The sequence below is a fragment of the Protomyctophum parallelum genome, assembly GCF_964188405.1.
Source record: "Protomyctophum parallelum genome assembly, chromosome: 12".
NCBI lineage: Eukaryota > Metazoa > Chordata > Actinopteri > Myctophiformes > Myctophidae > Protomyctophum > Protomyctophum parallelum.
Genome location: NC_139712.1, coordinates 17884817 through 17897070, shown reverse-complemented (window position 1 = coordinate 17897070; position 12254 = coordinate 17884817). Strand labels below are relative to the sequence as shown.

Genomic DNA, 12254 nt, shown 5'->3' with positions numbered 1-12254 from the left:
CATGCAGCTTTGCATCTGGAAGTTGAACCCAGATCAGCTTCAATATGTAGCTTAGTTTGTAGCTTTCGCAGCAGCTACAAAGGGTAGCTTGGATGCATCTTCTTTACATCGCTGGCTTCCATTGACAATGAATGGTAGACTGCATCGTTGCATCTGCCACGCGAGATTAGTCATTGCATTGCAGTCATTAGTCAACCGTTATAATAATGTAATTTCAACTGGCATGAGGATGATTAGCTAGACAATGACAACATTTTCATATACGAGTTAACCATTAACTGAAACCAACACTGAATGTCTTTGCCGACCCGACCATGGTAAGGTTCTGCTTTGCAATGCAAAGTGAGCTTAAAACAATACAAAAGTGCGGGGCTAAATTGATCTATTAACGGCATAGCGTGAATCATTTTGTGGAGGGTATAGTCTGCAAGAGTTTTAGAGTAAAAACAATGTCCTGCCCATTACCCTCGTCATCATATATATATATATATATATATATATATATATATATATATATATATATATATGATGACATATATATATATATATATATATAGCCAGTCAAATAATGGACCCGTTATCCGTTGGTATCACCACTCGCTATGTTTGACTTAACCCATTCTGACCTGAGATCAGATTCTAAAAATGTCTTCTACATCCTGACAGTTTTATGAAAAAGCTGTTTCTATGTCAGTCGTTCTTCGATCTTTCAAAAATAGCTAAAGTATAACACCAAAAGGGGTTCCCACCCAAAATGGGTTTAAATTTCATCCAACACTGCATGTGATGTGGTGGTGCGTGGAGTTATATCATTTCGTTATATCAACAAGGACAGCATGATAAAAAAATGATTAGCCTGATGACCGTCTTGATCCGAGGCTATGTCTGTATTAGAAATGATATAAATGATATAAATTTAACTGCAGTGAAACTTGCAGAGTGACGCATTACCTCTCCTGGATTACATTTTGCACTTGAATGTTGACATTATAATCCCTTGGTGTTTCATTAGCGTGAGCGTGACGGAAATAGGCTGCAGCTCGTATAGTGATGAATACCACACGTGAAATGCTACGATAAGGATGCAAGGATTCGGCCGTGATGTCACTGCTATGCAACACGGAAGTGGCACAGCAGCAGAAAGAACGCCATGATGAAGGATTCGTCAGAATCGTCAGTGACGTGACATCACTGGTGATTCCTTGAACGTGACAGACTTAACTTGTCTCCGCGGTTGAGAAGCACCCAGCTGCGGTATATTGCTACTGTTTATAACATCCTGCAGTGCACTTATAGTAGAACACCGCCCGCATTTAGTAAAGTACAGTACCACCCGTACCCCGTACCCGTGAACTTATAACAGTATATATTTACATTTAGTAAAGTACAGTACCACCCGTACCCCGTACTCGTGAACTTATAACAGTATATATTTACATTTAGTAAAGTACAGTACCACCCGTACCCCGTACCCGTGAACTTATAACAGTATATATTTACATTTAGTAAAGTACAGTACCACCCGTACCCCGTACTCGTGAACTTATAACAGTATATATTTACATTTAGTAAAGTACAGTACCACCCGTACCCCGTACCCGTGAACTTATAACAGTATATATTTACATTTAGTAAGGTACAGTACCACCCGTACCCCGTACCCCGTACCCGTGAACTTATAACAGTATATATTTACATTTAGTAAAGTACAGTACCACCCGTACCCCGTACCCGTGAACTTATAACAGTATATATTTACATTTAGTAAAGTACAGTACCACCCGTACCCCGTACCCCGTACCCGTGAACTTATAACAGTATATATTTACATTTAGTAAAGTACAGTACCACCCGTACCCCGTACCCGTGAACTTATAACAGTATATATTTACATTTAGTAAAGTACAGTACCACCCGTACCCCGTACCCCGTACCCGTGAACTTATAACAGTATATATTTACATTTAGTAAAGTACAGTACCACCCGTACCCCGTACCCGTGAACTTATAACAGTATATATTTACATTTAGTAAAGTACAGTACCACCCGTACCCCGTACCCGTGAACTTATAACAGTATATATTTACATTTAGTAAAGTACAGTACCACCCGTACCCCGTACCCGTGAACTTATAACAGTATCTATATTAACAAGTATTATATTAACACACCGGTATATATACAGTGTACACAAACCGTATATCTAGGTGTGCCCCCAGATTTTTAGGCTATGAAAAGTGTGCCCTGGGACAAAAAAGGTTGAGTTAAGCGGTGCCCAAAAGGTAGATCACGATCTCGGCCAGCGGCAATAGTGCTCCCCGACAGCATAATCGGAGCAAATACCGGGCAGGGTGTATGAGCCATAACGTGTTGACTACACTACACTACACTAATAAGGACACATAATAATAACTAATAACCCATCCGTTACTACATGTGGAGTCAACTCCCGCAATTTCCTTCTTCCCATAGTGCGCGGCAAAGTAACTCTGGGATGAGCGAAATTCTAGTATATTTACATTTAGTAAAGTACAGTACCACCCGTACCCCGTACCCGTGAACTTATAACATTTAGTAAAGTACAGTACCACCCGTACCCGTGAACTTATAACAGTATATATTTCCAGCCGGACACCCGGCCCGTTGCAGGACTCTGACACAAGTGTCCAAAATAGCCGATCTGCTATATTTAATAATATACATCGGATCTACAGGTTATTTCCCCCCCCCCCCCCCCCCATTTCCTGAAAAGTAACAGTTTTGGGACTTTTCTTTTGGGAGGTTTTCACATGACGGGCAACGATATGGAATGACAGCATAAATGGCAGTAATTTATGGACAGAGGGGAGACGTGTGTGTGTGTGTGTGTGTGTGTGTGTGTGTGTGTGTGTGTGTGTGTGTGTGTTTGAAGGGGGGGGTGACTCCAAAGCATAAAGGCAGTTGCCAAGCAACTGATCACAGATGAAGAGACCACTTCAATATGTGTGGGTGTGTGTGGGTGTGTGTGTGTGTGTGTGTGTGTGTGTGTGTGTGTGTGTGTGTGTGTGTGTGTGTGTGTGTGTGTGTGTGTGCTTGCGCATGCGTGCCAGGGACGGATTAAGACTTGCAGGGGCCCCTGGGCCAAAAAGGTTTGCAAATAGGTGCGTATGTGTGTGGGCGTTTGTGTGTGTGTGTGTGTGTGTGTGTGTGTGTGTGTGTGTGTGTGTGTGTGTGTGTGCGCGTATGTGTGTGTGTGTGTGTGTGTGTGTGCAGCGCACGGCTCACCTGTCCCCGTGCTCACGCCTCCGTGCCCTTGAAGGCTCCCGTTCCTGAGGAGCGACGGAGACTTCTGCACGCCCATGCCCGCTCCGCCCACAGCGCCCAGCGCCCGCTCACCGCCTAAAGACATACACACATAGATTGTCACATAAATAAATACATTTAATTATTCATTTATAATGTTTTTCTTTGCATATTTCTTTATTCTTGCATTTCTTTATTTATCATTTAACGTATTCATTATTATTTTTAATTTTTTATACATATGGCAGTTTTAGCTAGGGCTTTAACCCATTCAGGCCTAAGGCCGATTCTAAAAACGCCTCTAAATCCTGACCTAAGGTTTCTGAAAAACTTCAAATATTGATATAGCAGAATCAAAATTTTTACATTTTTGAATACTGTACATACTGTACAGAACCCAAATATGGGTTCCCGGCCTGAGGGGGTAAGGTACAAATAGGGAACCCCGCCCAGAATGGGTTAAGCAACTAGTCGACTATTCAACTAGTCGACTAGTAAATCAAACAAGTCGACCTTGTTGGTACTAAAAAAAAAAAAAAAAAAAAAAAAAAAAATTGTAGGCCTCACGATCAGCTAGAATGCTATTTTATAGTCACCAATGTAATTGAATGTTTACCTAATAGGTAAACAACTACTCGACTAGTCGACTAGTAAACTAGGCAACTAGTCGACTAGTAAAACATTAAGATTGTCACATAAATAAATACATTTATAATATTTCTTTGCATATTTCTTTATTCTTGCATTTCTTTATTTAACATTTAAACAACTACTCAACTAGTAAAACTCCCCAGAAGTGAAAGCTTTAGTTACCTCCTGCGGTGGAGACGACGGGGACCGAGCCGGGCCGTCCGGAAAGGGCCGGCGACGACGACGACAAGGGCGACGACGACAGGGCGACGGAAGACGAGGGGGCGGTGGCCATGGCGGCGCCGCCCCCCGCCATGATCCCCCTCGCCCCCTCCACCGCCTCGGAGGAGGAGGGGGCGAGGAGCATGGCGGGCGCCGGGGGCTCGGGCGCCGGCTTGATGTCCGTGGCGTAGCCGCACGGCCCGTGCTTGTTCCGCCAGTTGCCCTTCTTCTTCTTCTTGGCGCCGTCGTCTCCTCCTCCTCCTCCTCCCACCGCCATCCCCCCACCACCGGGCCCCCCCGAGGACATGGTGGGCGGGGCCTGCCTCTTGTAGCCGGTGGCCGGCCCCACCAGGCTGGGAGGGGCCTCGCTCCCCGCGTGACTGTGGGAGTTCTCGTACAGCTTCCCGCCCACTGCAGCAAACAGTGGCACGCACACACGCAGACACACACACACACACAGCATATTAGAACAGCTATTGCCCAAATTCATATTTTTATATGAATTTGGCTGAGGACCCCCATCTGAAAACGTTTGGTGCCAGGGGGGGTCCCCAAGAGAATTGTGCTGATAAAATGTTTCAAAAATATGTGTTTTACATTTTATTCAAAACATTTAAAGTAAATAGCAGATCTACAAGCAGACACATTCAGACCGTACGACGTATGGAAACATCATAGCTAATCCAACCCATGGATTGCGACGACGTGTGCACACGTCCTTCAGTGATTTTAGGTTTGACTCTAGGTTGGCCTATCCTTCTGCGATGTACTCCTTGCTTTTCACACATGCGCGCTGCCGTTCACTTCCCTGTTAGGCGCTCAGAAAGAAAGGCTCGCCGTGCGTAATCTAGGGAGCTCTATGTGGTTTTGACTAGATGGCTCTACTTCCTTCTTCATTTCTGACTTCAACATGCTTCTCAGAGGCAGGTACCATGGCTATGCTCGGACGTAGAATAGATTCACGCGCCGTCGCTCCTCATCTGCCCTCTAGATATTATTATAGCGCTATGCCGTCGCTCCTCATCTGCCCTCTAGATATTATTATAGCGCTATGCCGTCGCTCCTCATCTGCTCTCTAGATATTATTATAGCGCTATGCCGTCGCTCCTCATCTGCTCTCTAGATATTATTATAGCGCTATGCTCGTCACCTACCGGACGCCGTGGCCGCCGCCGACATCAGAGAGCCAAAGAGGTTGGCGGGCCCCTCCGAGGCTCCGCCCACCTCGGAGCCCGGCTTCACCAGGCAGCTGCTGAAGGAGGGCGGGGACGAGAAGGTGGTCCCGCCCCCGGGGCGCTGAGACGGGTCCGAGAAGCTCAGGAAGTCGTTGGAGGACGACGGGGCCGAGGGAGGCTTGCTGGCGCTGGTCAGCAGGAGGCCTGAGAGAGGAGATAGAATATAGAATATAGATCAGTGGTTCTCTGGGAGAGGAGATAGAATATAGAATATAGATCAGTGGTTCTCTGGTCAACACGAGGCCTGTCTCTCTTTCATTCATTTGTTCCACCTGTGTAGGCTACTCTCAGAAGCGCATTGAGAGTGTGTGTGTGTGTGTGTGTGTGTCACTGTTTTTGTCTCTTCTGCTGTCATGCAGGTCAGGACTTTCAAATTATTGTAAACACAACATGAACATAGTACTCTTATTATGCATATTGCATTCATATCGCATTCTCGCCGAGATATATTTCTGAGTAATTTTTTTTTAAATAATAATAAAAAAAAACGAATGGTTCAAGGCCATGAATTAAGATTCGAGTGCCAACCCTAACGAGCGAACATTCGAACCCTGAATGTCTGGGGACAGCCTTAACACACACACACACACACACGAGCGAGCATCGAGGGCCTCCAGGTTCTGATAGCATGAAACACAACGAGCTCAGTCTGAACACTGACTCCCACTCAAGTCATAACCTCCCTACAGGCTGCGCGTGTGTGTGTGTGTGTGTGTGTGTGTGTGTGTGTGTGTGTGTGCGCGCGCGTGCGTGCGTGCGTGCGTGCGTAATGTATATGTGGGCTCTGGTCCAGACAGAGTCCCAGATAACAGAGACAGAGGGGCCGGTCGAGGGGACTTTATCACGGCAACATACCTCACTGTACTGATATCTGGACACATGCACACACACACTTATTTAACCTATTCTGACCTGAGATCAGATTCTATAAATGTCTTCTACATCCTGACAGTTTTCTGAAAAAGCTATGTTTCTATGTCAGTCATTCTTCGATTTTTCAAAAATAGCAGACCTACAAGCTCATAGCGCGCCACTCGGTGGCGCGCTACGAGCTTGTAGGTCTGCTATTTTTAAATAGCTAAAGCATAACGTAATGCTAACACCAAAAAGGGTTTCCGCCCAAAATGGGTTAAACACACACACACACACACACGTCTCACCTTGGTGGAACGGGCCGGTGGCGGCAGAGGCCGAGGCGGAGGTGGGCGCCGTGGCGCCGACGGCGGCAGAAGGGAGGAGGAGCTTCCCCGAGGAGTTGAAGGACTTGCGGCCGCCGCGCTGCGTGACCATGTGGCCGCCGTGCCCGCCGCCTCCTCCTCCGCCGCCACGCTTGTTCTTGGCCTCCGGCGGCCCTCCCGCCCCTCCCCCCGCCTTGCCACCCACGCCCCCCGCCACGTCCCCCCCCAGGGAGGCTCCGCCTCCTCCTACTCCGCCGTCGCCCCCCTTGGCTCCGCCCCCGCCCGCTGACGTCGACGACACCTCCTGGAAGTTGGCGGTGGTGAAGCGGGCCGAGCCGCCGTCGTCTCCAAGCCTCTGCTTCTGAGAGGCCGAGGAGGGCACCCCCCCGCCCCCTCCTCCTCCTCCGGAGCCCCCGCCCGAGCTGCTGTTGTAGTTCTGTTTGTCAGAGAGAGAGAGAGAGAGTCATTCGTCCCTACATTTAAGAAAAATATAAAGAATTTGAATCCACCATTAATAACTCATCCCTCCAATATGTTCTGGGAGAACAGTCCAAATGCACAGTTTTGGCAGCAAAATACATGTGGAGTTGTCATCAACTGAGGGACAGCCAGTGGACAGAAGAGACAGGTATATCTGTCTGAACAGGGTCACTAAGTTGCTGTTGTGTTTATGTCTCTTAATTTATTTTCATCGTTACTGTATTGCTTGTTCATTATTTTTGGGATGTTTGTTGTTGTTTCTGTGTGCGCAGAGAGTTGTTGTCTCTGTGTGCGCAATGTTGACTTTTGTTTTGTTGTATGTATGCTTTGGCAATGTAGAACATATTTATCATGAGAGAGAGAGAGAGAGAGAGAGAGAGAGAGAGAGAGAGAGAGAGGGGTGTGTAGAGGTCAGTGCAGATCTGTCTGAACCCAAGTGTCTACTGGATGATTAAATAAGAAAATGTGGTGGCAAATAAATAGAGAGAAGACAGGAGAGAGGAGAGGGATGTAAAGGCAGAGCGGGGTTAAAGGGACACTTCACCCTTTTTGCAAAATAATATATGTTAATGACGTTTAGAAGCTTTAGATCACTTTCCTGGGGGTATTTATGTGTGTAATATGTGGTTTTAGTTATTTTAGATTGTAGCAGTGAGACTGTTGTCTCTGATGTCATGGACACTGGTCTCACTACCTTCCTGGACTACAATTCCCATAATTCTTTGGTGCACTGCTCCTCCTTGCGGATAGGGGGAGAGCTGTCTTACTGAGACAACATGTAGTCCAGGAAGGAAGTGAGCCCAGTGTCCATGACATCAGAGACAACAGGCTCACTGCTACAATCTAAAATATCTAAAACCACATATTACACACATAAAGCCCCCCAGGAAAGTGTTCTAAAGCTTCTAAACGTCATTAACATATATTTTTTTGCAAAAAGGGTGAAGTGTCCCTTTAAGGTTAAAACTAAATCATTAATCTGGTCTCACCTTCTGGTCTGGGACCAGGATGTTTGGAAGAACGAGAGCCGGAGAAAGGTCTATGCCGCTCTTCTTGTGTTTGGGTTTATGCCGGTCCCTCTCCTTGTGTTTCTGAAGATGGAGACCAGAGAGAGAGAGAGAGAGAGAGAGAGAGCGAGAGAGAGACAGAGACAGAGACAGAGACAGAGAGAGAGAACCGGATGGGTGAAGCTACTCGTGGACACATTGCAGTGTTCAGAGACCTGGGACTTACAGAAAGCTTAACCCATTTTGGACTGAGGTCGATTAAAAAAAAGGCTTCTAAATCCTAAATAAATTCTGAAAAACCCTATCTATGACAGTGGTGCTCAACCTTTTTCATATCAAGGACCCACAGAATTATCTCTATTGGGCCACGGACCCCCATCTCAAAATATGTAGTTCCAGGGACCCCCCAGAAGCCAATATTTTAGTTAAAAATGTTCGCTCGGAAATATATCTTCAAAGATTTGCACCACATTTTTACGACTTTTCAAAAATAGCAGATATACAAGCTCATAGCGCGCCACCGAGTGGCGCGCTATGAGCTTGTAGATCTGCTATTTTTCAATAGCTAAAGCATAACATGATGCTATAAACACCAAGAGGGGTTCCCTTCCCGCCCAAAATGGGTTAAAGACGAAGTAGTGAAATGAAAAACAGAAACTTACTTGTAGAGCATATCCGTGGTCATCGTATGGGCATACCTAACAATGGATGCCAAAACAATGGGACAATTTCCATTTTAAAAAGCCAATTTTAATTACTATCTTTGAACAAAACCGTGAAGAATATTGATTTAATTCACCCAGTTTGATACTTCTTCCCATTCCTCCAAACAGCAATTTTAAATATGTTTAAAGTGTGGGTTTTTATAAATAATGAACCAATTATTAAAGGACCACTTCACCACTTTTCAACCTATCTTCATATAATAGGTCCTCACTAATAATCATGATAAAATGGCGCAATTTTTTTCCTACTCAGTCTGTGTCTCATAGGAGGGCTGTGGGCAGTTTAGAAACCGTCTTCCAGTGACATCATCGATGGGGAATACAAGCTAATAAAAACTGCAGGCTTTCTAGACCTGAAAAGTTGCAATGCGAAAATGGAAGCCATCGTTCTCACAATAATGAAAATCTAAACATTTTTGTAAAAAGATCTTGTTTAAAAAATAATCTGTCTAATGATGATGTCACTGGAAGACGGTTTCTAAACTCCCCACAGCCCTACTATGAGACACAGACAGTGTAGAAAAAAATCATGCCATTTTATCATGATTGTTAGTGAGGACCTATTATATGAAGATAGGTTGAAAAGTGGTGAAGTGGTCCTTTAAGTATTATTAAGAATTAGCAAGAGCTTGTGACTGAATGATAACTGCACCGGATCCATTGAAACACAGATACTATTATGTTTAGTATTCCATTTCCTGGAAAGTCAGTTACAAGGTTTCCATCTGACAGCGACGATACAAGGATGGGAGAAATGGAATGGAGGGGACAAAACGGAGAGGGGGGAGGGAGGGGGAGAGAGAGAGGGAGAGAGAGGCACTTTGTTTCCAAGGCTTAGACGGTGATGAAAGGTAGGAGATCTCTGAGCCCAGGGGAGACGGGGCCAGAAAACAAGGAGAGCTAATGCTGCAGCTAATTACTTTCCACTTTTTCCAAATATCAAATAATCAAGAATCCATTTGATCCTAACCTTAACCCATTTTGACCTGGGAACGATTCTGCAAATGTCTTCTAAATCCTGATGTTTTCTTGAAAAAGCTGTGTTTTTCCATGTCAGTCGTTCTCAAACACTTTCATGTCACTTTTCACGATTCTTCAAAAATGGCGCGCTATATGAGCTTGTAGATCTGCTATTTTTCAATAGCTAAAGCATAACATAATGCTAACACCAAAAGGGGTTCCCGTCCAGAATGGATTCATATCATTTTGGGGGTTGTTGGCGCTAAAAGGAAGGTTTGAGAACCACTGATTTAGAAGGCATTTGTGGAATCGGCCTCAGATCTCAAATATATATGCATTAGTTCAATGAACTGTTGCACACCTAGAGAAAGAGAGGAGAGAAAGAGGAGAGAAAGCGAGAGGAGAGAGAGAAGTGAAGACAGCGTGGGTCTGTAAGCGGTGCGCGTTGGGAGCCAGAGGTCTAATGGTTTCATCCAGTCACATCTCTGCTCCCCGAGACCACATACGGCTCAATTTACACCTTGGATCACACTCACACACTCTTGAAGGGGTTGAGAGGGTGCCAGCACATTTGCACCTCATATATGTAGTACGAACACACATACGTGTAAGAGGTTATTACATGGAAGTGTGTGTTTTTTTAAAGTGTACACACACACACACACACACACACACACACACACACACACACACACACACACACACACACACACACACACACACAGTCTCACACACACACACACACACAGTCACACACACACACACACACACACACACACACACACACACACACACACACACACACACAATGAATACAACCCAGACACCTTCTGGGGAAAGGTGCTAGTGGAACAATCAACCCAGCTGGGTGAGTGTCAAAGGCGTTTCAAACAGCGTTGGGTCTCCAGAGCTAATAGACACCCATTCTCTCTAGAACAGACTGTAAACAACGTCGTATACAATAGCGCTAGGCAATTAACTGTTTTAGTTTGTAGATTTGCTATTTTCACTACTTCTGACCAGAGGACGATTCTACAAATGCCTTCTAAATCCTGACAGTTTTCTGAATAAAATGTTTCTATATCAGTTTCATGTCAAGGACTCCCAAAAATATATGTATTTGGCCACCGACCCCCATCGGAAAATATGTTGTTCCAGGGAAGCTTTGAGTTAAAAACATTCACTCTGAAAGAATATATATTCAAAGATTTGTGCCACATTTTCACGATTAAAAAAGAATAGCAGACCTGGCTGTAGATCTGCTATTTTTCAATAGACTGAAATCAGATTAGGAGATTTGTCAGTTTGAATCTGTGATTTGTGAAACAGCATGAAAGTGTCCTTAATATGTAGGACTGTGAAGTTCCTATTTTTCGAGATTGAAGCTTAAATTTTTACGATATATCGCGTTACGGTTTTATGGAAGATACTTCCAGAAACTATGTCTCGTTTGACCACTACAAATACTCTTTAATCTTAACACAACTATAATAATTGAAAACAGCTGATTTACAAGCTCACAACACGTCGCATGTTGTGAGCTTGTAGATCAGCTATTTTCAGTACCAGAGATTCTAGTGGCGGCTGCGGAATCCCAATGACTGAAATCAGTCATTGGGATTGGGCTATTGAAAAATAGCAGATTTACAATCTCATAGCGCGTCACCGAGTGGCGCGCTACGAGCTTGTAGGTCTGCTATATGTTGAGCAATTTTCATAATTGGCATAATATGTGACCATACTGTACCATTAACAAACCCCTTAGTTTGACATGTCACATGCTACATAAAGCATGAAATTAAGATTAGTTTTTCCTTATGAAAATTGCTCAACATATGCAAGTTAGCATCCGGCAGTTTCTACATGCTGGGGACCCATACTCAACATTTCTTTTCTAACATCAAAATGTTAAAATGTTGGTGTACTCAACATGTCCGGGTTCACATTCTGGCTACTAGACTAAGATGGCTAGGAAGGAGAGAGAGAGTGGTGTGGAGCAGGGAAGGAGTGAGACATAAGAGGGCATATATGGGAGAGAGAGAGAGAGAGGGAGGGAGGGAGACGGACAGAAGAGTGAGAGAGTGAGAGACACAGAGTGAGACAAAGAAAAGAGAAAGAGAGAGGGATAGAAAGACAAAGAGAGACAGAGTGAGTCAGAGAGAGATATTTCTTGATCCTCTTGTTGTTTCTCATTAACATTCCAGAGGTTGGATGTTGATGGACAGAGGCTAGGTTGAGAGGGTCGAGCAACACGCACACACTCTAAACACACACACACACACACACACACACACACACACACAAAAGATCCACACACACACACACACACACACACACACTCTAAATACACACATTAAACACAGGCACGTGAACCCAGGCACACACACACACACACACACACACACACACAAACAAACTCCACAACTTCAGCCCTAATGACTCAAGATGCCTGCTGGACGCGAGAGCGTTTAGCCGTGGGAAGCCGAACGCACAGACAATGTAGTGCTGACACGCCCTTATCAATCAGGTCAATG

The 12254-nt window shown here is 44.8% G+C and overlaps 1 protein-coding gene across 1 annotated transcript in view; it reads right to left on the bottom strand.

The window, feature by feature from the left end:
- The window catches only part of mllt10 (MLLT10 histone lysine methyltransferase DOT1L cofactor), a gene marked incomplete at its 3' end in the record, with an annotated part of 87239 nt that overhangs the window by 42524 nt on the left and 32461 nt on the right, over positions 1-12254 (bottom strand). The window contains 5 exon segments of the mRNA XM_083777662.1: positions 3266-3379; positions 4097-4546; positions 5290-5514; positions 6531-6984; positions 8018-8119. Coding sequence (XP_083633788.1) covers positions 3266-3379; positions 4097-4546; positions 5290-5514; positions 6531-6984; positions 8018-8119 — 1345 coding nt within the window.